Source organism: Durio zibethinus, chromosome 15 (assembly GCF_047325235.1).
Source record: "Durio zibethinus cultivar Kanyao isolate XHJ-2024 chromosome 15, ASM4732523v1, whole genome shotgun sequence".
NCBI lineage: Eukaryota > Viridiplantae > Streptophyta > Magnoliopsida > Malvales > Malvaceae > Durio > Durio zibethinus.
In genome coordinates this window covers 4,430,240-4,457,292 of record NC_143176.1, presented here as the reverse complement: position 1 = coordinate 4,457,292, position 27,053 = coordinate 4,430,240, and the positions used below count along the sequence as shown (strand labels likewise).

Genomic DNA, 27,053 nt, shown 5'->3' with positions numbered 1-27,053 from the left:
ATTTCTTAGGAATTTGAAGAGAAGGTTTAATATATTATCAATTAAGCTGTTATTGGTACATGCATGCACATAATTATAAGGTGAATGAACCTGTAAAACACAAGTAGGGTTAAAGCTTTACAATGTGGTGGTAGTGTAAGGGTGAAGATTTAGATAAAAGTAAAAAACTGAATCTTAACCTTACGTCTCCAATCTTACATCAAGAATTTGTAAAGATCTTCTATGATATATAAATAGAGACTTATAAGATATCTTCGTTTAGGCTTTAACCGCAGAGATCATAAGCTGTGGCATCCCAATTTTGTATCAGGAGCATGTAAGATTTAATTGTTGTATATATACGAACTTTGAAGTTTTGTAGCCATACTTTTTCAAACACATTCTGTGGAAAAAATTGTGATACTCACCGGGTCAAAGCGGACATAAAATTTTTCTAAATAAAAAGAATTGAGGAGAGATGATATATTAGTACCATCTTTTGTGCTTCAGGTGTGGGTTTGACTGTGAACAATCTTAGGTTATTTCGTTTTCCTGTCCTGCCATTCCAATGGAAAGGAGTACCGTGTTTAATTTGAAAGTCCAAAACTTCAAGTAATTTGGGGCCATTCAATCAGATGAATTTGTGTATTCTTTTGAAGCCCCATCTTACAAGTAAACCACACAAGCTAGAATTTTAATTCAGAAAAACCCAATTTAAGACAATTCTTTTTACTGTCATATCATGATGAAGACAGGTTCCTGTTGTGGAAATTTCATACTTAGTAAAGGTTGTTTTTATTGTTTTTTGACTGTTGATGTTTTCTTTCAGGGCGTCAGTATTGAAGAACTAAAGTGAGAGTAAAATGAATCATTCCCATGTGGTCTCATCACGCAAAAACTTGACCAGTTGGGTAGTTTTTTTAAGTATTTCAAACATTTTTAATGTTAATTCCATGTAGACAAGTTAGTTTCTGAGTTAATAATTGACAAAGGGGTTGGCTCAATTGGTGACCTCATTTGTCTCACAATAAGGGGACATAAGTTTGAGTATAACTGGTCTTTTATTGGCACAATCCAAAATATAAACCTCAATATAAAGATAAGTAGAGAGATTGAACATTTTCACTCTAACTTGGAGTGGAGTAAGAGCAACATAATTTGCTGGACGAGTTAGAGTAAGAGCAACATAATTTGCTGGACTTTTTTCTCCAAAAAAAAAAAACTAGGATCTCTTCTCCATTAAGTTGGACTAAGGGTCGCTTTAGTTTGTGCAAGATGACTTCCTAAGAATTTTTTTTTTCAGATTTACTGGTTTTTGGTGGAGTAGTGAGCAATGATGGAAAGTGATTGGTCATATATATTTGTTTAATGATGAAAGCCCTTGGCGATTTCTTGATGAACTTGGAAATTAATTATTTGCTTTTGATTTAGAAACTTTACGAAAGCTAGGTAGTTCTTGTAGTAAAACTAGCTCAAATCAAGCAACTTGAATAAACTATTTGATAGTTTAAAAATAAAACGGCAACAAGAAAAATAATGCTCAATTTACGTGGTTTGACTTAAAAGCTTGTCCATCAGCCAAGACTATTAAGAAGAATTAACACTTGAAATATGGCTGTCTACCCAAAACCTCTATGTGAGCTTCTTTTATTTTAGCTCACTCACTCTACTCTCTCGCTTGTTTCAATCTGCTCGATTTTATGCTGCACCAAAGCTTACCAAAGTAGGGTATTTATAGGAAAGGTGCCAGAGTCCATTTGGTGCATGCGCACCGAAAATTTGCCTTACTATGCACAGAATCTGGTGCATATATAATCAACTTGACTACGCGCCGGTGCATACTCAATGTTGGTTGGCTTGAAATTGATAAGTCAATCAACAGTTCTATCAATATTAATAGCCGTATAATCATATTCTACCTTAATCCACTGGAAATATTATTAATGGAGGCTTATCAGTTCTTCCCCTTCTTTTGTGCCTTAATTTCTCTTTCAGAAATCTTTCATTTTTCCATTGCTTTAGATACCTTACTTGAAAGACAATATATGAGTGATGGTGAGACTTTAGTCTCCGCAGGGCAAAGCTTTGAGCTTGGCTTCTTTTCTACTGGAAATTCCAAGAACAGGTACTTGGGGATATGGTACAAGCAAAACCCAGAGACGGTTGCTTGGGTTGCAAACGGGAACAACCCAATTAATGGTTCGAATGGTTTTCTAGCTCTTACCAAAAATGGACTAATTCTTTCCAACCATACAAATAGTGTTATTTGGTCTTCAAATACAACCAAAGTGGCAGACAGTCCAATTGCACAGCTCTTAGATTCAGGAAACTTTATTGTTAAAGACAATGCCATCGTGAGTTCTGATTCTTCTGAAATTTACTTGTGGCAAAGCTTCGACTACCCATCCAATACCTGGTTACCGGGTATGAAGATCACCAATGACTTCAATGATGGTTTGACATCATGGAAAAGCCCGGATGATCCATCTCTAGGAGACTATGCTTATAGAATTGAAAATCCTGAGTTACCTCAACAGGTTCTAAGTGTTGGGAATATTGACTCAAATCCCATAAGAGATTTGTTTGAGATTTGTTAGAGATTTGTTTGGATTTGTCAGATATTGCTTGATAGACAAGAAGACTTGCAAAAGAAGAATTCCAAAAGAAAGAGGATTCTTAATAGGTAAGTTTGACTTGCAAAGAGAAGAATTTTAAAAGGAAAGGGATTCTTAATAGGTAAGTTTGACTTACAGGAGAAGAATTCTAAGAGGAGAGGGATTCTTAATGGGCAAGTTTGTATGGTTATAAATAGGTGAAGTCTCTACAGAGTTAGGTATGAGAAAAAGATGTAAGAGAGTTGTAGGGTTTTGTGGGATAGACACCCCATATGAGTATTGGGGCTCTACGTCTTATGGGTGTGTATATTTGTTTGTGAGTGGACTAGAGGAGACTGAGAGGGTCCACATAGGTATGATGTATGGGAGCATATGGGTATGTATTTGGTTATGTTGAAAGAGTGCACAAGGGTTTGAATTTGTGTTTGTTTGAGTTGAGAATACTTCATAGGATTAGAAGAGATTGCGAGTGTCTTATGAGTATTGATTGTTGAGTGAGGTCGATGATATGATGTATGTTTGTAATTCTCTACAACTAATGGATCTTTTTTCTCATCCGTGGATGTAGGTCAGTTGGACCGAACCACGTTAAATTGTTGTCTCTTGTGTGTTTGATTTATTGTTTGATTTCGCTTTCGCTGGTGTGATTGGATTGGAGGCTTTTAGCCCAACAAATGGTATCAGAGCTGTGGTGATCCCCAACAAATGGTATCAGAGCTGAAGGTTTGAAATGAGAGAAGAGTTGAAGATTCAAGATGTGAAAAGAGCCGAAGGTTCAAGATGTGAAAGAGCTGAAAGTTCGAGATGTGGGAAGAGCTAAAGGTTTGGGAAGTGCATGATTTGAGACATGGAAAGAAGCAAGTTCAGAAGAGCTCGATTCGAGAGAAGAGTTCGAGTTCGAGTTTTGAAGATTGATGATTGGTTTGTATGAAGCGTGAAGACACAAGAGAAGAGAAGATGATTGTGAGACTTCCATTGTAGGTGAAGCCAAGCATGCCTAGCATGAAGACAGATGATTGATGGAATTTGAGTCAAGGTGAAGATTGTTGGGAATATTGACTCAAATCCCATAAGAGATTTGTTTGAGATTTGTTAGAGATTTGTTTGGATTTGTCAGATATTGCTTGATGGACAAGAAGACTTGCAAAAGAAGAATTCCAAAAGAAAGAGGATTCTTAATAGGTAAGTTTGACTTGCAAAGAGAAGAATTTTAAAAGGAAAGGGATTCTTAATAGGTAAGTTTGACTTACAGGAGAAGAATTCTAAGAGGAGAGGGATTCTTAATGGGCAAGTTTGTATGGTTATAAATAGGTGAAGTCTCTACAGAGTTAGGTATGAGAAAAAGATGTAAGAGAGTTGTAGGGTTTTGTGGGATAGACACCCCATATGAGTATTGGGGCTCTACGTCTTATGGGTGTGTATATTTGTTTGTGAGTGGACTAGAGGAGACTGAGAGGGTCCACATAGGTATGATGTATGGGAGCATATGGGTATGTATTTGGTTATGTTGAAAGAGTGCACAAGGGTTTGAATTTGTGTTTGTTTGAGTTGAGAATACTTCATAGGATTAGAAGAGATTGCGAGTGTCTTATGAGTATTGATTGTTGAGTGAGGTCGATGATATGATGTATGTTTGTAATTCTCTACAACTAATGGATCTTTTTTCTCATCCGTGGATGTAGGTCAGTTGGACCGAACCACGTTAAATTGTTGTCTCTTGTGTGTTTGATTTATTGTTTGATTTCGCTTTCGCTGGTGTGATTGGATTGGAGGCTTTTAGCCCAACACTAAGTATGGGATCAATCAAAAAGTTCCGAACTGGGTCATGGAATGGACTTCGGTTCAGTGGTCTACTTCCATTGTCTGATCCATATTACACTGTCAAGTTAATTTTCCATATGGATGAATTCGAGTATATGTATCAACCAGAAAGCTCCTTGGTTATTAGGAGGATAACCCTTAATACTTCTGGTCTGCTTCACTACTATGTATTCAGTAATGCAACCACAGAATGGGCCATAATCTACACAGAACCAAATGATCTTTGTGACAGTTATGGGCAGTGTGGAGCAAATAGCATCTGCAGAGCTCAGAACTCACCGATTTGTGAGTGTCTAATGGGGTTTACCCCTACCGCACCAGCAGAATGGGAATTGCTTAATTGGTCTGGCGGATGCAGAAGGAGAATGCCTCCAAACTGCCAGAATGGAGATGGATTTTCAAAAATTTCGCCTGTTAAATTGCCCGACTTGTTGGACTTCAGGTTGAATAAGACTATGAGCACTAGGGACTGCGAGAAAGAGTGCTTGAAGAACTGTTCTTGCACAGCTTATGCTAATTCAAACATTACTGGCAAAGGACATGGCTGTTTGATGTGGTTCGGGAATCTAGTTGATATTAAAGGTTTCACAGAAGAGAATACAGGACAAGATATCTATATACGGCTGCATTCTTCTGAACTTGGTAAGTGCAGCTTCTAGGACACTCTTCTTATATTAGTCATTGGAGTCATAGATTACATGGATTAAGGTATATGCATGAAGGCTATTTTTGTTTATCTTGATCAATTCTTATGCATTGCTAATGAATTAATGTTGGATTGAGTTGTGATAAAATTGAATGCAGTTAGCAAGACTCTAATTAATTTATTACAGAAACGGGAAAATATCCAACCAAATGATAAATTTTATCATTCTTGAATGTTCTAGAAGTGTCCAGTGATTCAAATGTGAGAAAGAGATTGGCAGTGATCATAGTGGTATCAGTTATTGCTGGAATCCTGATAGCATGCTTGGTACGATGGTGCATTACATGGAAGAAGAGAAAAAGTATAAGAGGTTATAGCCTACTCATCCTCTAATTTCATTGTACAAAAAAAAAAAAAAATTATCCTCAATACTTAATATTCAATTGGCCAATTATCTTGGATCATAGGCATGGAATGCAAGAACGAAGACATAGAGGTACATTTATTTGATTTGGCAACTCTCACTGCAGCTACTGATGGCTTCTCTCCAAAAAAATTGATTGGAGCAGGTGGTTTTGGTTCAGTTTATAAGGTACAAAGATCCATGGTTCTCTTCTAATTGCCAAAAAGTACTAACAGAAACATGATAAGTCCTTGATTTAATGAAAAATGCAGGGAAGTCTGTGTACTGGAGAAGATATTACCGTGAAAAGGTTGTCAAAGAATTCACAACAAGGTCTGGAAGAATTCAAGAATGAAGTTGTTCTGATTGCCAAACTTCAGCACAGGAATCTTGTCAGGCTTTTGGGCTACTGCATTCATGGGGAAGAAAGGATTCTGGTTTATGAGTTTATGCCAAACAGTAGCTTAGATTATTTTATTTTTGGTCTGTTTTTCTTGTCCATTCATTTTTGGGTTCATCTTATTTATGTTACTTTATGTGTCTTGCAGACAAGCTTACCAATGAAACCATTTACCTAACTTTGAGAAAAAAGAGATTTTGATACTGCCGCAAATCAATCATGAGATTTATAAGGGTTGCAATGGTTTGCAGATCAAAAGAGAAGTGCATTACTGCCATGGAAAATGCGCTTGGACATTATCGTGGGAGTTGCAAGGGGACTTCTCTACCTTCATCAGGACTCTAGACTTCAAATTATCCACAGAGATTTGAAGACCAGCAATATTTTACTAGACCACAACTTAAATGCTGTTATCTCAGACTTTGGCTTGGCAAGAACTTTTGGAGGGGCTGAAGATAAAGCAAGAACAAACAGAGTTGCTGGGACATAGTAAGTTGCATAGTTGAACATTGCTCCAAATGTCTTATTAATAAATCATATAACTCATGAGATATACTACAAGCAGTGGCTACATGTCTCCAGAGTATGCAGTGGACGGAGAATTTTCGATCAAATCTGATGTTTTTGCCTTTGGAGTGCTTTTGTTAGAGATATTAAATGGCAAGAAGAATAGGAGTTTTACCCATCCGGATCACCACCATAACCTTCTAGGACATGTAAGTTAGACAATCTGACAATGTTGTAATCTTATTTCCTTCTCTTCTTGTTAGTGACTAATTAAATGTTGTGCATTTGAATTAGGCATGGTTGCTATGGAAGAAAGACAGGGCACTAGAGCTAATAGATTCATGTCTGGAGAATTCATATGTTCCATCACAGGTGCTAAGATGTATTCAGTTGGGTTTACTATGTGTTCAAAAGTTCCCAAAGGACAGGCCGGTGATGTCTTGTGTTGTATCCTGGTTGGTAAATGAGAAAGACAAATTGCCTGAACCTAAACAACCTGGTTTCTTCATAGAAAGAAGTTACAATGATGGGGATGCAAAATCAAAGAGAGGAGAATCTGTTTCAGACAATGCAGTAACCTTAACTGTGCTGGAAGGAAGATAGAAATGTAGCAGTAACTTTTAGTTGAAGACAATTTCCTGATGCAATATGTACTAGTAGTAAATATTTCAGCACTTCCTGAATTGTGTATAACTGATATGAGGGTTATTTTTTTCTTTTTTTTCTTTTTTTTAAGATTTTGTTGCTTTTTGTTGGGATTAAATGTTAATAGAAAAGTACTTGCATGTTGTCACTTATAAACTTGATAATTTGTGTATTTATAAAATATGAAATAATAAAAATTTATGTATTAATATCGTGTTTTATATAAAATTTACGTATCATAATTTTTGTCAATACGAAAAATACAAAATACATTTTTCAATTTCTATAGGCTGAATCGTCTTGAAATTTTTTTTTTAAAAAAAGAAGTTTGCGTTATCAGTTAGAACGACTTTCTATAGGAAAATAGGTCATCTTTTCAAAAGCTAGCATTAACTTTTTTTTTTATCAGTTTAACTCTCAAATCTTATTAAATGAAATTTAATCTCAAGATTTTAGTATAATCACAATAAAAACAAATTACTACTATTTTTTTTAGAAGCAGCTTTGTTTTGTTTTTCTTTTGCTGTTATATTCAACAACTTAATAGTAGGGTATAGATTTGATATATAAGTAAATACAAAACAATAATTTTAATTTTTAAAATAATTATTAACTTAATAAAATAATTTTGGTTCTTAAATTATCATGATAATTTTAAAACTAACAAAACCAAATTTAACCCAAATAATTATAATATTATACTCAATTTAACCCTTAAATTATAATTTAAGATACATATAAGTTGTCCATGAATTAGGCTTTAGTTTATGTAAGGATAATTTTAATCTATTTGTATAGAATTTGTACAAAATAAAAATATTGTACATGTTATCGATGTTGGCTCGAGTGACAAAAAATTTGTTAGTCTTGACTACTTAAGTTAGAATCCGTTTTAGAACTATAAAAAATAATTTTTTTATTAATTTATTAAATTTAATGCTGATAAATCTATTTAGATCGATTTGATAAGAAAATGCATATACGAAGTGAAGCTCATAAACTCTTTACCACTCAAATAAAAAAAAATATTATAAATGTGGGATCGAGGTTCTTGCTAATTTGGTTTGTTGCTTTGGATCTAAAAGTGCCCAACAATTAGGTGTTACTATAATTTTTTAGTCTTTGGTAGCCAATGCTTTCTTCAAAAGTCAAAACCATAATACTAACAAATTTGCATTACTTAATTTCTTTTGGGCACATTCATTTAGATCTTGATAATGATTCATATCTTCTCCTAGTAGTTTTCCCATATTCAACATAAAAAAGTAAAGCAATGTCTTGCATATCTTAATAGATGATTTGTTCAGTTTTGAAGAAGCTGAACCAACAGAGGCAAATATGGGCCAAGTGCGTAACGATTAAACTGCCATTGTTCAGTTTTGCAAGCGGTTCTGCTGCAACAGGTAAGTTTTCAGCCACAAATAAGCTGGGGGAGGGTGGTTTTGGACATGTCTACCAGGTAAATTATCTTGGAGCCCTTTTCTTTTTTTTTTTTTTTCTATAAAATTCGATGTCTTTGGCTTGGGGCTCTTACTACAAGAAATCGTGAGTGGCATGAAGAATACTGGTTTTTATCAATCCGATTCTCTGCATCTTCTTGGATATATAAGTATATGAACTCCTTAAATTTGTGCCATTCCATGACATTCATCAAGTATTGTTCTTGTCGTAACGTTTAAGTGCAAAAGTCTGTCCATTAAATATAAAAAATATAGTGGTCACTAATATTTTTTTGTTTAGGTATGATTATTTATCTATATGAATTTATGTAACGGGATAATATGAAGTTCTGCTATGATATATATGAAGAGATCTAAATCTTAATTTGTGAAGCATTTTTTACGAGACAAAACCGTGAAACTTTCAAGATAAAACGATGTCATAACGTTTAGATTTGAAGACTTATCGGTAGACATTGACTTTAAGAAATTGCTACCAATTTTTTTTTATTTATTTATATAGGTGCGATTAGTCATCTAAGGAATCTATGAACACCTAAGCTTGACTAAGGGTCCCTAAAAGAATAGGTTCAAGTCTATTAACCAGAACATGATTTGAGAGTTCAGTTACGAGTGAGGAAGGTTATAGTACCTTCATAACGCTCATCGAAAGATGGTACCAGCTCAATTTCGTGTTATCCGATGAACCTTAAAAATTTTACCAAGTAATTATTATTGGAAATTATTTTTAATTAACTCTAATACTTTTGGCAGAAAATTAAGAAAAATCCTCTCACCTCAAGAGTATGCAAAAAAACTACTGTCTCTCTTGTAGAGGTTCCGTCGTCGGATTATTTAACATTTAAAATTTTCAAAGATAGAAAAGGAAAAAAAAAGAATAATTATTCAACTTTTTATATAGATTTTTTATAAGAAAAACTCATGCTTTTATACAAAAAAAATTGATACTTTTAACTTTTCCTTAAAGCCTTTGAATGTTTTTATTTTCAAGAAAAATTGATATTTTCAACTTTTCCTTAAAAATAATTTTTTGTATTTTTGAAAATTTTATTTTCAAAGAAAATTGATATTTTCAACTTTCATCAAAAATATTTCTTTTTGAAAATTTTATTTTTAAGGAAAATTGATACTTTTAACTTTTCCTCAAAAATATTTTTTTGTATTTTTTTGAAAATTTTATTTTATATTAGTTTTAAAATTTATTCATGCAAAAATACTCTTAAAAAATAAACAAACACATAAATAAAAAAATACCAAAAAATCAAAATGGCTCGGCTTAAGGTTTAGCGCGGCTCGACTCTGGACACAGAAAACGGCTCAAAGGCGTGGCTCGACGAAAAATTGGCTCGGCTCGGCTTGGCTCGGCTCAGTAGCAAGGTTTGTGGAACGGGTTGAAGTGGGTTGCGTTATGGGTCGGGTCGCCACAGGTGGAAACGCGCGGATTTTGGACTCTTTTAAACGTCAAAACGACGTCGTTTTGAGGAGGTTATAAAAACTCAAATTTTAGCCCTTTGCTTCAGATCTCTCATTCTTTTTCTCTCTCTTTTTTTTTTCTTTATCTCTCTCTAGAATATGATGAATTTCGGTTGAATCTCCATCAGATTCTGAAAAATGTTACCAGAATCTAGGTTGGTTCATTGGAATGTTGCCAAAAAATTCAACCGACGTTGGAATCTAGGTTGAATTCTGAGAAATTTGTCGAAAAATTCAATCGACGCTAAAAAATTTCGTCGAAATCTGAAAAATTTCTAGAAAATTTTTGAAAAAATTTTTCTTCTCTTTAACAAAACTCCAAAATGTTTTTCCTTTTGCTTGTTGTGTTTTTGATCTATCTGTTCTCTTTTTTACTTCTGATTTTCTATTTGTGTGTGTCTTTTTTGTTCTCTTTTTTCTGATATCTCTCTTTTCTCGTCTTTTTTTTTTTTTGTAATCTTTGTGCCAATTTTATAGGAAAATTTAGATGAATCCTTGATTAACTCAACCTTTGACAAGATTTTGATATTATCAGAAACTTCAAATTTTCCTTAAACAAATTCAATGCCTTAAAAAAACTACCAGCATGCATTCACATGGTAAAATTTTATCTTTTCCCTTTTTTTTTCTAATATCCTAAAATAAAATAAATAATAATAATAATAAAACAAAAATAAAAAATAAGAATAAAATAAAATAAAATAACAAACACCTAGGCCTAACTACTTGGCCCGATTGAACCAGGCCTAATGGGTTTAGGCCCAAATCTTATTGGACAAGGTCCAATGGATTTGGGTTCGGACCGATTAGGGTGTTTACAGCTGTCCCTCTTTACACATTTTTTGTGCAATAAAAATTTGTGTAAAGATGTAAACACCCCATATACGATCACCCAAACACTTTCATCTTTTTCATTTTGCTTTTAAACAAGTAAACAAGGCTCCTCTAAACAGAAGCTCAATGACTTTTGAAAAATAAACAAGGTTCCTTTAATCAGAGGCTCAATGACTTTGGAAAAAATACAAAGCTCCTCTGATCAGAGGCTTAACGACTTTAAAAAAAATAAACAAGGCTCCTCTAATCAGAGGCTCACAACTTTAAAAAAAATAAATTGCTCTTCGACAATCATGTCCAAAGGAATCGTAGATTAGATTTAATAAAATTTGTAATGGATACTCAAAGATTCATAATTTGAGTTCGAAAATCAAAGGTTTAGATTCACAAAAACCTCTCGCTTCATAAGAGCTCACTGAAATTTAATTCTCAAAATTCAGTTTCATAAGGATTCAAATTTGCAAGATCTCAAGATTCACATTTGCAAATTGCAAGACTCGCATCCAACATTTAAAGATTCTCATTTGAATTTTGGAGATTCACATCCAAAAGTCTAAGCTTTTTTGTTTGAACTTGGAGATTCACATCGAAAAATTCAAAGCTTCTCATTCTAGTTCAAAGATTCACATCCTAACAAACTTTAGGGTAAACACCCCATATACGATCACCCAAACACCTTCATCTTTTTCATTTTGTTTTTAAACAAGTAAACAAGGCTACTCTAAACAGAAGCTCAATGACTTTTGAAAAATAAACAAGGTTCCTCTAATCAGAAGCTCAATGACTTTGGAAAAAATACAAAGCTCCTATAATCAGAGGTTTAACAACTTTAAAAAAAATAAACAAGGCTTCTCTAATCAGAGGCTCACAACTTTAAAAAAATAAATTGCTTTTCGACAATCATGTCCAAAGGAATCATAGATTAGATTTAATAAAATTTGTAATGGATACTCAAAGATTCATAATTTAAGTTCGAAAATCAAAGGTTTAGATTCACAAAAAACTTTCGCTTCGTAAGAGCTCACTGAAATTTGATTCTCAAAATTCAGTTTCATAAGGATTCAAATTTGCAATATCTCAATATTCGCATTTGCAAATTGCAAGACTCGCATCCAACATTTAAAAATTCTCATTTGAATTTTGGAGATTCACATCCAAAAGTCTAAGCTTTTTTGTTTAAACTTGGAGATTCACATCGAAAAGTTCAAAGCTTCTCATTCTAGTTCAAAGATTCACATCCTAACAAACTTTAGGGTTTCATATCTCAAAGATTCTCATTTAAAATTCAAAGTTTCTTATTTGAATTTAAAGATTCACATTCAATAAATTTTGGGTTTCACACATCAAAGATTCTCATTTGAAATTCAAAATTCTCATTTGAATTTGAAGATTCACATTCGACAAATTTTGGATTTCACACCTTAAAGATTCTCATTTGAAATTAAAAAATTCTCATTTAACACTCAAAGATTCTCATTTAAAGATTCATCTCATTTGAGTTCAAAGATTCACATGAGAATGAAATTGTCGATACGGTCAATGTCACGGGTTATAGCAGTGACCGTAGCTAACGATAAATGAATGATAATGATGATTTATGATAATTTTAATGATTGATCCATGATTTGGTTTGATTATGATATTTGAATGATAGCATATTTTGTAATGATTTATAAAGTGACATATTTTGACATTAATTTATGAATTTACGAAATGTTTGACAGAACAATGATGTTGAGATGTTTTGACATTATGATTTAACGAATGTTTTGAATGATCTATATGATGCGTAAGAAAACAATGCTTGATCTGGTAAGATGTGTGAGCCTATACTTACTGAGCTATGGTTTGTTCATTCCTCTTTTTACTTTTTCTTTACAGATGACTAAGTGATAAGTTTGGTTAGTCTTGTGTTAAGCTAGAAGATGAAATGGGTAAGATTATATCGTTGGAGAATATGTTGGCCAATGAGATTTTAAGAGGCAGTTTTGTATTTTATATGGTTTGTATTTAGATATATAAATATGTATTATCAGTTAGATTAAAGATATAGATTTTAGTTGGTAGATTGTTTTATTAAAGAATTTTAAAATGTTTAAGAAAAAAAGCTTCGTATTACTTTGAGATTTTCTTCAAGGTAATACGATCGTGTTACGTCTTGATCTAGAGACGTGACACATGGTACTTTAGAAAATTAAAAAAATAAAAAATAAAAACAAAAAAGACAACCATTAATCAACCACATGGCACTCCCAATGAATATTCTCATGCTCCATATAATTGTAAAAAATAACATCATTTTTAAACCACAACATTTATAATTCAAGAAATATAGTATTTATTCATTGACCACCACATTTATAACAGAAGGAGCGAAGTAAAAACAATATTTATTTCTAACCTTCAACCACAATTGGATACAAAAAGACATGATTTTATGAAAATCATCAAAGAAGTTTTTCAATTAATAAATGTGAAATTTGTGCCACAAGCACAACACTTTTAACTATCATAATTTTTTTTAAAATTACATCAATTATTATGCTACTAAAATTATAAACATAAAAGCAATTCTTATATCTAACCTATTCAGAATCAACCACGTTTCAAAATAAATAGACATGGTCTACACTATTAAATATCATAAATATTCTTTTTTAATTACATTAATCACAACATTATCCGCATTATAAATGTGGTTGATACAAAAACATTTATATTGGGAGAGAACCACATGACAAATCAAATCTGACAAAGTATTCATCAATCAATCCACCACGTTTAAAAAAAAGCAACATTTTATCCTAAAAATTAATTTAAAAAATTGAATTGTAATAATTTGATACGTTTGTCCTTAAATCAATATTAAAAAAGCTATGGAGATAACTTCATCAATATATATTTACCACTTAAACCTTCTACCAATCTCTTTCTCATTTTCATTTCAGTTAAATTAAGCAATAACTACCCATATCTTTTTCTTAAATATCTTTAGAAAAAAAATAAAAAAAAATTAAAGAGAATTAAAAAACAATCACATGACACTCTCAATGAAAAATTATGTTCTTTCGTACGTTCGTAAAATTTATCTTATAAGTATTAAACATCTTATTTAATTTAAAAAATATTCGTAACATTACCCTGGGGCCATGACCCTTGCTGCCCCTAATTTCGCCTATGAATATGGCACATCATAATTTAGGTCAAATTGCTAACAACTAGTTTTGTTTGAAAGCTGACAACCCATTAACGAAGTTACTAAATTTCTTAAACAGAAGTGGAATACTGAGTCAGCCAACAACCGCCGAGCTTTTTTTTTTTTCTATGGGATTCCAATTTTATTCAGTTTTGTCAAATGTAGACTTTGAAAAAGTAAAATCTCATGATCAAGTGGAATAAATAAAATTGCGGTCCATTCTATTGCGCCAAGCCTTGCAAGTAAATCTAGGCAACTCTGTTCTGTAATGAGTTATCTTTATGTTCAATACTGAAACTACCTATGGAGGATAACAATTGGCAACTGTTTAATGTTAATAGTCAATTGAAGAGTTCTCTCGCAAGCCTCTTTTTTTACCTTTTGATGTTTCTATCAATCATGAAGTTGTCATTTGCAGCTGATACGATTGCTGTAGCGCAATCCATTAGTGATGGTCAGACATTGGTTTCTTCATCCCAAAGCTTTGAACTGGGTTTCTTCTCTCCTGGCAATTCAAAGAACAGATTCCTTGGGATATGGTACAAGAATCTTTCTGGGGCAGTTGTGTGGGTTGCAAACAGAAACAGCCCAATCGCTGATGCAGGTGGAGTTTTAACCATCAACAGTGATGGAAACCTGATACTCTTTGATGGAACAAACAGCACTGTTTGGTCTTCAAACATCTCTAGAAAAGCAGAAGATCCAGTGGCACAACTCTTAGATTCTGGAAACTTAGTAATTAAAGACAAAAAAACCATGCAACCTGTTGAGATCTATCTGTGGCAGAGCTTTGATTACCCGTCAGACACGCTGTTGCCAGGCATGAAGCTTGGAAGGAACTTAAAAACTGGATCAGAGTGGTTGTTAACATCTTGGAAAAGTGCTGATGATCCATCTCCAGGAAACTTTACTTGCAGACTTAGCATTCAAGGCTTGCCTTCTATGGTTACTTATTTGGGATCAGCAAAACTGTTCCGCAGTGGACCATGGGATGGATTTAACTTTGGTGGTACTCCTGTTTCTCCCACCTTGATTTTTGTACCATATGTGGTGCATAGTGAGGATGAAATCTATTACAGTTATGAGCCTTTCAACAACCCAATTATTACGCGACTAATCATGGACCAGTCAGGTTCTCTCCTGCGTGTTATATGGAATGAGAGGAGCAGTAAATGGGACACAGTTTTCTTAGTGCCACCGGACCAATGTGACCAATATGGCCAATGTGGTGCAAATGGTATTTGCAACATCAACAAGACACCAATTTGTGAGTGTCTGAAAGGGTTCAGACCTGAGTCAGAAGGGATGGATTCAAATAATCGCAATTCGTCTAAAAAGTGTGTAAAAGAATCATCGTCAGATTGTCCAAATGGAGAGGGGTTTCTAAAACTTGTTGGGGTGAAACTGCCTGACTTCATAGAGTTCAAGTTGAATGAGAGTATGCTTCTTAAGGAATGTGAGATGGACTGCTTGAAAAACTGCTCTTGTAGTGCTTACGCAAGCACGAAATTAGATGAACAAGACAAGGGCTGCTTGATGTGGTATGGGGACCTGATTGATATGAAAAACCTATCAGGAAAAACTATGGGACATGATATCTATGTAAGAGTAGCCTTTTCAGAACTAGGTAAGTAAACTATGAGAAATATAACGTTCAATGTCATTTTCACATTGTTTTGTTGCATAATTTGATCTAAAAATAGCCTTGATCCTAATGCTAAGTTTTTGTTTGCAATATGAACCCTAATCATTTGCTTAATTATAAAAAAAAAAAAGTCAAATCAGCTTGATAAACCCACAAGCAGCTTATAACATTGTGAAATTTACATCATAATACTTCCCTGCAACATTTCCCGGTAGACACTAACGGAAACATTGTTCTTTTGTTCTGCATGAGGAAAAAAAATCTTTTAAGAAAGGTGTTAGGCCTAAAGAATGCCTTACGGATTATCATTTTTGAAAAAAAAAAAAAAAAGAAAAGGCTAATTTATTTTAAGAAAATTATTGTCTGGCCTTGACATTGTCTCTTTAAGGATCAGAACGTGCTTCAAACGGAAAGAAACAAGTAAAGATCATCATAATATTTTCAATCATTTCTGGAATGCTTGTCTTGAGCTTGGTGTTCTGCCTTATCGTGTGGAAAAAATGGAAAGGAGGTAAGCATAAGTGTTTGACCTTGCTGATTTTGTTTTTTGATTTTTTTATTCAAATTTCAACTAGAATGTTGTCCTTCAATTTACATGATGAAGCTGTTCTGCTGCTGCAAATGTATGCTTTCAGTCATTCCAGGCATGGTAATGTTGGCTGCTCTGTTCTGCTACATTATGAAGAAAATATGGAAAAGAGGTAAATGAATTCACCTTAACTTACCAAATTATCATCACTGTATTTCAAATACATTTAGACTTAGAGGCTAAAGTGTCAGAATAGGCCAAGGGAGCTGCAAGGATAATGTAGAAGTGCCTTTGTTTGATTTGGCTTCCATTGATGCTGCTACTAATAGTTTCTCCCAAGAAAATTTAATAGGAATTGGTGGATTTGGTCCTGTTTACAAGGTAAGACTCACTACTTCCTGCCATACAATTGTCAAAAAAGTTTCAGCAGGTTTTTGCATCTTGTAAGTATATTCTGTCGAAGCAACTTGCAGGGCATCCTTCCAACAGGAAAAGAAATTGCTGTAAAGAGACTGTCCAAGAATTCAGGACAAGGTACTGAAGAGTTTAGGAATGAAGTAGCTTTAATTGCCAAACTTCAACACAGAAATCTTGTTTGGCTCTGTGGCAGCTGCATTCAGGGGGAAGAAAGGCTTTTGGTCTATGAATATATGCCCAACAAAAGCTTGGATTATTTTATCTTTGGTTTGATTTCTTCACCTTTCATGCATCCTATCATATTAAATTATATTTGATTACTCAATCTTCAATACAATAAGCTCAAACAAGACTGGAAAAGCTTAATTTTGAGAAAGTTCTAAGTCATGGAGGTTGTGTGCAGATCATGACAGGAGAGTATTATTGGCATGGCAGAAACGCTTTGACATTATCATGCAGATTGTGAGAGGACTTCTGTATCTACACCAAGACTCCAAGCTCCAAATTATCCACAGAGATCTCAAAGCCAGCAATATTCTGCTAGATAGTAATATGAACCCCAAAATTTCAGACTTTGGCTTGGCAAGAACTTTTGAAGGGGATGATAAAGTATCGGAAACTAAGAGAGTTGTTGGAACATTGTAAGTTCAATCATTTGTAATCACTGCCTTTTAGCATTCCAAAGGACTTATTCCAGAATTTCCATGCAGTGGATATATGTCTCCAGAATATGCAGTTAATGGTAAATTTTCAGCCAAGTCTGATGTTTTCAGCTTTGGTGTACTTCTACTAGAGATAATAAGTGGCCAAAAGATTAGTAGTTTCTGTCATCCTGATCACCATCATAGCCTATCGGGCCATGTAAGTATACGGAATGATTTTGTAGCTTTTGTTCCTTTTCGTTGCAGATTTTCTAATGACTATTATTCTAGGCATGGTTGCTATGGAATGAAGGAAAGGCCATGGAGCTGGTAGATGCATGCTTGGAGGATTCTATTGTTGAATCTCAAGTTCTTAGATGTATTCAAGTGGGCTTGTTATGTGTTCAAAATTTACCCAAAGACAGGCCAACAATGTCATCAGTAAATTTTATGCTGGCAAATGAAGAAGCAAAATTGCCTCATCCTAAAGAGCCAGGGTTCTTTACAGATACAAGTTACAATGCAAATACAGCAACAAGAAAGGAAGAATCGAACACTGTAAATGTAGTGACTATAACAATGTTGGGAGGGAGATAGTAATTCCTGACAAGTTTGCCTTTTATTTTCCTTCCTTGCTTATAGCATATTGCTGCAAAACAAAAAATGTAAGAATCTGGAGCTTAGTTCAATTGTTTCATATGGTCACCTTTAAGAGGTGACATCCAGTAGGTTTGAGGGTTCAAGTCCCAGTACTTGCAACCCTTTCCCCTATTCTCAAGCTATGGCCTCTTTTGTTCCAAAAAAATTTGTAAAATTAACTGCAATAATTATTATGGATATCAGCACCTTATAAACTGTTAGGATATGTAATTAAGTTGATTGACTGATTGTATCTTACTCTCTTTCTCTTGTCATATAGGTGGTCATTAACTAACCAAATATTGTGCAATTGAGTTAGGCATGGTTATTATGGAACAAAGGGTAATGAATTCATGTCTGAAAGATTCATGTCAGTTGCCAAATGTATTCAGATAGGTTTGGCAATGTCTTCAAAAATTATCATACAAGACTGGCCAGTATCGTCTTTTTTTGTACATATCCATGCTGGTCTATCACAAAGAAATATTACCTATTACCTGAACCTAAACAACCTAGTTACTTCATTGAAAAAAAATGTTCCAATGATGTGGATGAAACATCAAAAAGGGTAGAAGCAATATCAGAAGAAGCAGTAACCATAACTGTGCAAGAAGGAAGATACAAATTCTACAGCAATTTATTTTCTTGAAAACTTTTATTGTTTTACAATTTATTGACATTATTTTTCTGAATTTTGGATTTGTATTTGTTTTGGTGTCAACTTGAAAAGGACAGCTATTGACTTAAAATTTGTATTGTTGACTTAGATTATTGAATGAGAATGAATACTGCTATTGACTAAAAACTTTTGATTTCTCACTACCTGACATTGTGAATATGTAAATTGAACAGTCATAGGACAGCTTTTTCTTCTAACTTCAAATTTTGTGTTCATAAAACAAAAGGAAATTTTTATAGGAAGTAGAAATAGAGGTGGAATACTAGGTCAGCCAACAGTGCCGGGCTTCTTTTTTAATTGGGATTCCAATTTTATACAGTTTTGTCAAATACAGACTTTGAAAAGTAATATCACATGATCAACTGGAATAAATAAAATTGCGGTCCATTCTATTGCCAATCCTTGCAAGTAAATCTAGGCAACTCTGTTCTGTAATGAGTTACCTTTATGTTCAATACATATGGAGGATAACAACTGGCAACTGTTTAATGTTAATCGTCAATTGAAAAGTTCTCTCACAAGCCTCTTTTTTTACCTTTTGACGTTTTTATCAATCATGAAGTTGTTATTTGCAGCTGATACAATAGCTGCAGAACAATCCATTAGTGATGGTCAGACATTGGTTTCTTCATCCCAAAGCTTTGAACTGGGTTTCTTCTCTCCTGGCAATTCAAAGAAGAGATTCCTGGGGATATGGTACAAGAATCTTTCCGGGGCAGTTGTGTGGGTCGCAAACAGAAACAGCCCAATTGCTGATGCAGGTGGAGTTTTAACCCTCAACAGTGATGGAAACCTGATACTCTTTGATGGAACAAACAGCACTGTTTGGTCTTCAAACATCTCTAGAAAAGCAGAAGGTCCAGTGGCACAACTCTTAGATTCTGGAAACTTAGTAGTTAAAGACAACAAAACCATGCAACCTGTTGAGGTCTATCTATGGCAGAGCTTCGATTACCTGTCAGACACGCTGTTGCCAGGCATGAAGCTTGGAAAGAACTTAAAAACTGGATCAGAGTGGTTGTTAACATCTTGGAAAAGTGCTGATGATCCATCTCCAGGAAACTTTACTTGCAGACTTAGCATTCAAGGCTTGCCTTCTATAGTTGCTTATTTGGGATCAGCAAAAATGTTCCGCAGTGGACCATGGGATGGATTTAACTTTGGTGGTACTCCTGTGTCTCCCACCTTAGTTCAATATTTGGTGCATAATGAGGATGAAATCTATTACAGTTATGAGCCTTTCAACAACCCAATTATTACGCGATTAACCATGGACCAGTCGGGTACCCTCCTGCGTGTTATATGGAATGAGAGGAGCAGTAAATGGGACACAGTTTTCTTAGCGACGCCAGACAAATGTGACCTATATGGCCAATGTAGTGCAAATGGTATTTGCAACATCAACAAGACACCAATTTGTGAGTGTCTGAAAGGGTTCAGACCTGAATCAGAAGGGATGGATTCAAATAATCGCAATTGGTCTAAAAAGTGTGTAAAAGAATCGTCATCAGATTGCCAAAATAGAGAGGGGTTTCTAAAACTTGTTGGGGTGAAACTGCCTGACTTCATAGAGTTCAAGTTGAATGAGAGTATGAATCTTATGGAATGTGAGATGGACTGCTTGAAAAACTGCTCTTGTAGTGCTTATGCAAGCACGAAATTAGATGAACAGGACAAGGGCTGCTTGATGTGGTATGGAGACCTGATTGATATGAAAAACCCATCAGGACAAACGATGGGACATGATATCTATGTAAGAGTACCATCTTCAGAACTAGGTAAGTAAACTATGAGAAATATAACGTTCGTTGTCGTTTTCACATTGTTTTGTTGCATAATTTCATCTGAAAATAGCCTTGGTCCTTATACTAAGTTTCTGTTTGCAATATGAACCCGAATCATTTGCTTTATTATTAGAAAAGAAGTTGAACAAGCAGCACATAATATTGTAAAATTTACATCATAATACTTCCCTGCAACATTTCCTGGTGGAAACTAACACAAACATTGTTCTTTTCTTCTGTGTAAGGAGAAAAAAAAAATTTAAGAAAGGTGTTAGGCCTAAAGAATGCTTTAGCAAAGGTGGCGTGTAACGGATTATCATTTTTGAAAAAAAAAATGAAAAGGTTAATTTATTTGAAGAAAATTATTGTCTGGACTTGACTTTGTCTCTTTAAGGATCAGCGCATGCTTCAAACGAAAAGAAACAAGTAAAGATCATCATAGTAGTTTCAATCATTTCTGGAATGCTTGTCTTGAGCTTGGTGTCTTGCTTTATCTTGAGGAAAAAATGGAAAAGAGGTAAGCATAAGTGTTTAACCTTGCTGATTCTGTTTTTTGATTTTTTATTCAATTTTCGACTAGAATTTTGTACTTTAATTTACATGATGAAGCAGCCCTGCTGCTGTAATTGTATGCTTTCAGTCATTCCAGGCAAGCTAATGTTGGCTGCTTTGTTCTGCTACATTATGAAGAAAATTTGGAAAAGAGGTAAACGAATTCATCCTACCTTACCAAATCATCATCACTACTTTTCAAATACATTAGACTTAAGAGGCTAAAGTGTCAGAATAGGCCAAGAGAGCTGCAAGGATAATGTAGAAGTGCCGTTGTTTGATTTGGCTTCCATTGTTGCTGCTACTAATAGTTTCTCCCAAGAAAATTTAATAGGAATTGGTGGATTTGGTCCTGTTTACAAGGTAAGACTCACTACTTCTTGCGATACATTGGTCAGAAAAGTTTCAGGGAATTTTCGCATCTTGTAAGTTGTATATTCTGTCTATGCAACTTGCAGGGCATCCTTCCAACAGGAAAAGAAATTGCTGTAAAGAGACTGTCCAAGAATTCAGGACAAGGTGCTGAAGAGTTTAGGAATGAAGTAGTTTTAATTGCCAAACTTCAACACAGAAATCTTGTTGGGCTATGTGGCAGCTGCATTCAAGGAGAAGAAAGGCTTTTGGTCTATGAATATATGCCCAACAAAAGCTTGGATTATTTTATCTTCGGTTTGATTTCTTCACCTTTCATGCATCCTATCATATTAAATAATATTTGATTACTCAATCTTCAATACAATAAGCTCAAATAAGATTGGAAAGGCCTAATTTTGAGAAAGTTATAATAAGTCATAGAGGTGGTGTGCAGATCATGACAGGAGAGTATTGTTGGCATGGCAGAAACGCTTTGACATTATCATGCAGATTGTGAGAGGACTTCTGTATCTACACCAAGACTCCAAGCTCCAAATTATCCACAGAGATCTCAAAGCCAGCAATATTCTGCTAGATAGTAATATGAACCCCAAAATTTCAGACTTTGGCTTGGCAAGAACTTTTGAAGGGGAAGATAAAGTATCAGAAACTAAGAGAGTTGTTGGAACATTGTAAGTTCAATCATTTGTAATCACTGCCTTTTAGCATTCCAAAGGACTTATTCCAGAATTTCCATGCAGTGGATATATGTCTCCAGAGTATGCAGTTAATGGTAAATTTTCAGCCAAGTCTGATGTTTTCAGCTTTGGTGTACTTCTACTAGAGATAATAAGTGGCCAAAAGATTAGTAGTTTCTGTCATCCTGATCACCATCATAGCCTATTGGGCCATGTAAGTATACAGGATAATTTTGTAGCTTTTGTTCCTTTTCGTTGCAGATTTTCTAATGACTATTATTCTAGGCATGGTTGCTATGGAATGAAGGAAGGGCCATGGAGCTAGTAGATGCATGCTTGGAGGATTCTATTGTTGAATCTCAAGTTCTTAGATGTATTCAAGTGGGCTTATTATGTGTTCAAAATTTACCCAAGGACAGGCCAACAATGTCATCAGTAAATTTTATGCTGGCAAATGAAGAAACACATTTGCCTTATCCCAAAGAGCCAGGATTCTTTACGGATAGAAGTTGCAAAGGAAATACAGACACAAGAAAGGAGGAACTGCATACTGTAAATGTAGTGACTATAACAATGTTGGGAGGGAGATAGTAATTCCTGACAAGTTTGCCTTTTATTCTCCTTCCTTGCTTGTATCATATTGCTGCAAAACAAAAAGTAGAAAGCTAAGAACTCAGATTAGTTCAATTGATTCATATACTCAACCTTTAAGAGGTGACATCTAGCAAATTTAAGGGTTCAAATTTCGGTACTCGCAATCCCTTCGCCTATTCCCAAGCTATGGCCTCATTTGTACCCAAAAAAAAAATTGTAAACTAACCACAATAATTATTGTGGATATCAGCACCTTATAAACTCGTAGGATATGTAATTAAGTTGATTGACTGACTGTAATAACTTACTCTCTTTCTCTTGTCCTGTAGGTGGTTATTAACTAACCAAATATTGTGCAATTGAGTTAGGCCTGGTTATTGTGGAACAAGGGTAATGAATTCATGTCAGGTGCCAAATGTATTCAGTCGGTCTTGGCAATGTCTTCAAAAATTCCCATAGAGGACTGGCCAATATTGTCTTTTCGCTGTATATATCCATGCTGGTATATGACAAAGAAATATTGCCTGAACCTAAACAGCCTGGTTACTTCATTGAAAAAAATGTTCCAATGATATGGATGCAACATCAAAAAGAGTAGAAGCAATTTCCAAAAAAGCAGTAACCATAACAATGCAAGAAGGAAGATACAAATTCTGCAGCAATTTATTGTCTTGAAAACTTTTCTTGTTTTACAATTTATTGACAATATTTTTCTGAATTTTGGATCCGTATTTGTTTTGGTGTCAACTTAAAAGGACCGCTATTGACGTGAAATTTTTATTGTTGACTTAGATTATTGAATAAAAATGAATACTGCTATTGACTTGAAAACCTTTAATTTCTCACAACCTGACATTTTGAGTAAATTGAACAGTTAAGAGGACAACTTTTTATTCTAACGTCAAAATTTGTGTTCATAAAACAAAAGGAAAATTTCATAGGAATTGGAAGAGAAGGTTTAATATATTATCAATTAAGATGTTATTGGTACATGCATGTGTCATAGGTCGAGACTTAAGTTTTGAACTCGCGCGGTTTTGAGATCCGGATATTTATCCTTCCGGTATCCCAGATCAGTCTGACCGCCACGATTCACATTGTAGATACCCGCACCCAACTTGCGAGGTATTATCCACTTTGACCCGAAGGTCTCACGATTTTGTCTCACAAAAGGCGCCTCACAAGTTTGGGATTAAATCTCTACATATATATCATTTTTTATCCACACATCCTCCTGATGTGGGATTGGGGGCGTTACAATCTCCTCACCTTTAATGCTTGACGTCCCTGTCAAGCCGAGTCCATCCACAGAACCAAGATCACACCAGACCATCATGTAGCACTTAGTGACTCGCACGGCTCCACCGTGTAACACTTAGTGACTCCCACGATTGTGGACTGGTGACCGCTCTGATACCATTTGTAGAGACCCGTTTGTAGAGACTCACACCCAACCTGCGAGGTATTGTCCGCTTTGACCCGAAGGTCTCACGATTTTGTCCCACAAAAAGTGCCTCACAAGTTTGGGATTAAGTCTCTACATATATATATATCATTCCTTATCCACACATCCTCCTGATGTGGGATTGGGGACGTTACAATCTCCCTACCTTTAATGCTTGATGTCCCTGTCAAGCCGAGTCCATCCACAGGACTAAGATCACACTAGACCATCGTGTAGCACGTAGTGACTCCCATGGTTCCACCGTGTAGCACTTAGTGACTCCCACGACTGCGGACTGGTGTCCACTCTGATACCATTTGTAGAGACCCGCACCCAACCTACGAGATATTGTCCGCTTTGACCCGAAGGTCTCACGGTTTTGTCCCACAAAAAGTGCCTCACAAATTTGAGATTAAGTCTCTACATATATATATAATTCCTTATCCACACATCCTCCTGATGTGGGATTGAGGGCGTTACACACACCATTGTGAGGTATTGTTCGCTCTGGCCCCCTTAGACTCACGGTTCGCTCTGGCCCCTTTGGACTCACGGTTTTGTCCTACAAAAGGTGCCTCATAAGGCGGAGATGATGTGAACCCTTTTCATACCCCAGTGACCTTCCTATTATGTTCGATGTGGGATTCAGGACTCCCCCTTAGGTCCGTGATATTCTTCCGCACCCAACCTCGTGACGCCCTCGTCATGAAGGCTGGCCACCCTGCCTACCTTCTTCGAGGTGCTTGGCGAAATCAAACGGTTTAGGGTTGGCTCTGATATCACTTGTCACGGGTCGAGACTTAAGCTCCGAACCCGCGTGGCTCTGAGACTCGGGCATGCACCCTTCTGGCCAGATCAACCTTATCGCCACGGTTCACACCCTTGTGAGGTATTATTCGCTCTGGCCCCCTTGGCCTCACGGTTTTGTCTTACAAAAGGCGCTTCACAAGGCAGAGGTGGTGTGAACCCTTTTATACATCAATGACCTTCCTATTATGTTCGATGTGGGATTCAGGACTCTTCTTTAGGTCCGTGACATTCTCCCGCACCCAATCTCGTGACGAGGGGCTGACTACCCTGCCTGCCTCCCTTGAGGTGCTTGGCGTGGATCGAATGATTTAGGGCTGGCTTTGATATCACTTGTCAAAGGTCGAGACTACGAGGCTGACCACCCTGCCTGCCTCCCTTGAGGTGCTTGGCTTGGATCGAAAGTTTTAAGGCTAGCTTTGATACCACTTGTCATGGTTTAGGGCTGGCTTTGATACCACTGGCTTTGATATCACTTGTCACGGGTCGAGACTACGAGGCTGACCACCCTGCCTGCCTCCCTTGAGGTGCTTGGCGTGGATCGAACGGTTTAGGGCTGACTTTGATATCACCCTGCCTGCCTCCCTTGAGGTGCTTGGCGTGGATCGAACGATTTAGGGCTGGCTTTGATACCACTTGTCACGGTTTAGGGCTGGCTTTGATATCACTTGTCATGGGTCGAGACTACGAGGCTGACCACCCTGCCTGCCTCCCTTGAGGTGCTTGGCATGGATCGAACGGTTTAGGGCTGGCTTTGATACCACTTGTCACGGCCTTGAGGTGCTTGGCGTGGATGAAACGATTTAGGGCTGGCTTTGATACCACTTGTCACGGTTTAGGGTTGGCTTTGATACCACTGGTTTTGATATCACTTGTCACGGGTCGAGACTACGAGGCTGACCACCCTGCCTGCCTCCCTTGAGGTGCTTGGCGTGGATCGAACGGTTTAGGGCTGGCTTTGATACCACTTGTCACGGTTTAGGGCTGGCTTTGATATCACTTGTCACGGGTCGAGACTACGAGGCTGACCACCCTGCCTGCCTCCCTTGAGGTGCTTGATGTGGATCGAACGGTTTAGAGCTGGCTTTGATACCACTTGTCACGGGTCGAGACTTAAACTCCAAACTCGCGTGGCTCCGAGACTCGAGCATTTACCCTTCCGGCGTCTCAGATCAATCTTTCGCCATGGTTCACACCCTTATGAGGTATTGTCCGCTCTGGTCCCCTTGACCTCACGGTCTTGTCCTACAAAAGACACCTTACAAGGCGGAGATGGTGTGAATCCTTTTTATACCCCAGTGACCTTTCTATTATGTTCGATGTGGGATTCAGGATTTCTCTTTAAATTCGTGACACATGCACATAATCATAGGGTAAACGGACCTGTAAAACATAAGTAGGGTTAAAGCATTAAAATGGGGTGGTAGCGTAAGGGTGAAGATATAGATAAAAGTAAAAAGACCGAATCTTAGTGTGACGCCTCCGATATTCCATCCAGAATTTGTAAAAATCTTCTATGATATATAAGTGGGGACTTATGAGATAATCTTCGTCTAAGGTTTAATCACGGAGATCATAAGCTGTGGCATCCCAATTTTGTATAGGAGCTTGTAAGATTTAATTGTTGTCTACATACGAAGTTTGAAGTTTTGAAGCCATACTTTTTGAAACACATTCTGTGGAAAAATTGTGATAATCACCGGCTCAAAGCGGACATAAAATTTTTCTAAATAAAAAGAATTGAGCAGAGATAATATATATTAGTACCACCTTTTGTGCTTCAGGTATGGGGTTGTCTGTGAACAATCTTAGGTTATTTCGTTTTCCTGTCCTGCCATTCCAATGAAAAGAAGTACCGTGTTTAATTTGAAAGTCCAAAACTTTTAGTAATTTGGGGCCATTCAATCAGATGAATTTGTGTATTCTTCTAAGCCACATCTTGCAAGTAAACCGTACAAGTTAGAATTTTAATTCAGAAAAACCCAATTTAAGACAATTCTTTTTACTGTCATATCACGATGAAGACAGGTTCTTGTCGTGAAAATTTCATGCTCAGTAAAGGTTGTTTTTTAGCCGTTGATGTTTTCTTTCAGGGCTTCAGTATTGGAGAACTAAAGTGGGAGGAAAATGATTGACAAAGGGGTTGGCTCTATTGGTGGCCTAAGTTGTCTCAAATTAAGTGGATATGAGTTCGACTATTATTGGCCAAATCCAAAATATAAACCTCATCTAAAGTTGAGTAGAGAAATTGAACATTTTCGCTCTAACTTGGAGTGGAGTAAGAGCAACAT

General features: G+C 35.9%; 3 protein-coding genes across 4 annotated transcripts; all 3 read left to right on the top strand.

The window, feature by feature from the left end:
• Window positions 1-1,329: 1,329 nt before the first annotated feature.
• LOC111301929 (G-type lectin S-receptor-like serine/threonine-protein kinase At4g27290) lies at window positions 1,330-7,250 on the top strand. The gene is made up of 8 exons (XM_089744200.1): window positions 1,330-2,525; window positions 4,307-5,057; window positions 5,303-5,431; window positions 5,529-5,653; window positions 5,737-5,947; window positions 6,116-6,353; window positions 6,430-6,580; window positions 6,666-7,250. The coding sequence occupies exons 1-8, from the start codon at window positions 1,923-1,925 to the stop codon at window positions 6,972-6,974; spliced, it is 2,517 nt and encodes an 838-aa protein (XP_089600326.1). The 5' UTR covers window positions 1,330-1,922; the 3' UTR covers window positions 6,975-7,250.
• Window positions 7,251-13,737: 6,487 nt separating this feature from the next.
• Window positions 13,738-18,411, top strand: LOC111302292 (G-type lectin S-receptor-like serine/threonine-protein kinase At4g27290). Its single transcript, XM_089744438.1, has 7 exons — window positions 13,738-15,606; window positions 16,013-16,145; window positions 16,420-16,534; window positions 16,627-16,837; window positions 16,974-17,211; window positions 17,281-17,431; window positions 17,503-18,411. The coding sequence occupies exons 1-7, from the start codon at window positions 14,283-14,285 to the stop codon at window positions 17,806-17,808; spliced, it is 2,478 nt and encodes an 825-aa protein (XP_089600564.1). The 5' UTR covers window positions 13,738-14,282; the 3' UTR covers window positions 17,809-18,411.
• A 502-nt stretch (window positions 18,412-18,913) lies between these two features.
• Window positions 18,914-22,591, top strand: LOC111302291 (G-type lectin S-receptor-like serine/threonine-protein kinase At4g27290). Of its 2 annotated transcripts, XM_089744435.1 has the most exons (8): window positions 18,915-20,307; window positions 20,708-20,830; window positions 20,954-21,019; window positions 21,104-21,228; window positions 21,324-21,534; window positions 21,674-21,911; window positions 21,981-22,131; window positions 22,203-22,591. In XM_089744435.1, the coding sequence occupies exons 1-8, from the start codon at window positions 18,990-18,992 to the stop codon at window positions 22,506-22,508; spliced, it is 2,538 nt and encodes an 845-aa protein (XP_089600561.1). In that variant the 5' UTR covers window positions 18,915-18,989; the 3' UTR covers window positions 22,509-22,591. The 2 variants fall into 2 exon arrangements, with proteins under 2 accessions (XP_022753955.2, XP_089600561.1); XM_022898220.2 differs by having other exon boundaries at window positions 18,914-20,307; window positions 20,708-21,019.
• The last annotated feature ends 4,462 nt before the right edge of the window (window positions 22,592-27,053 follow it).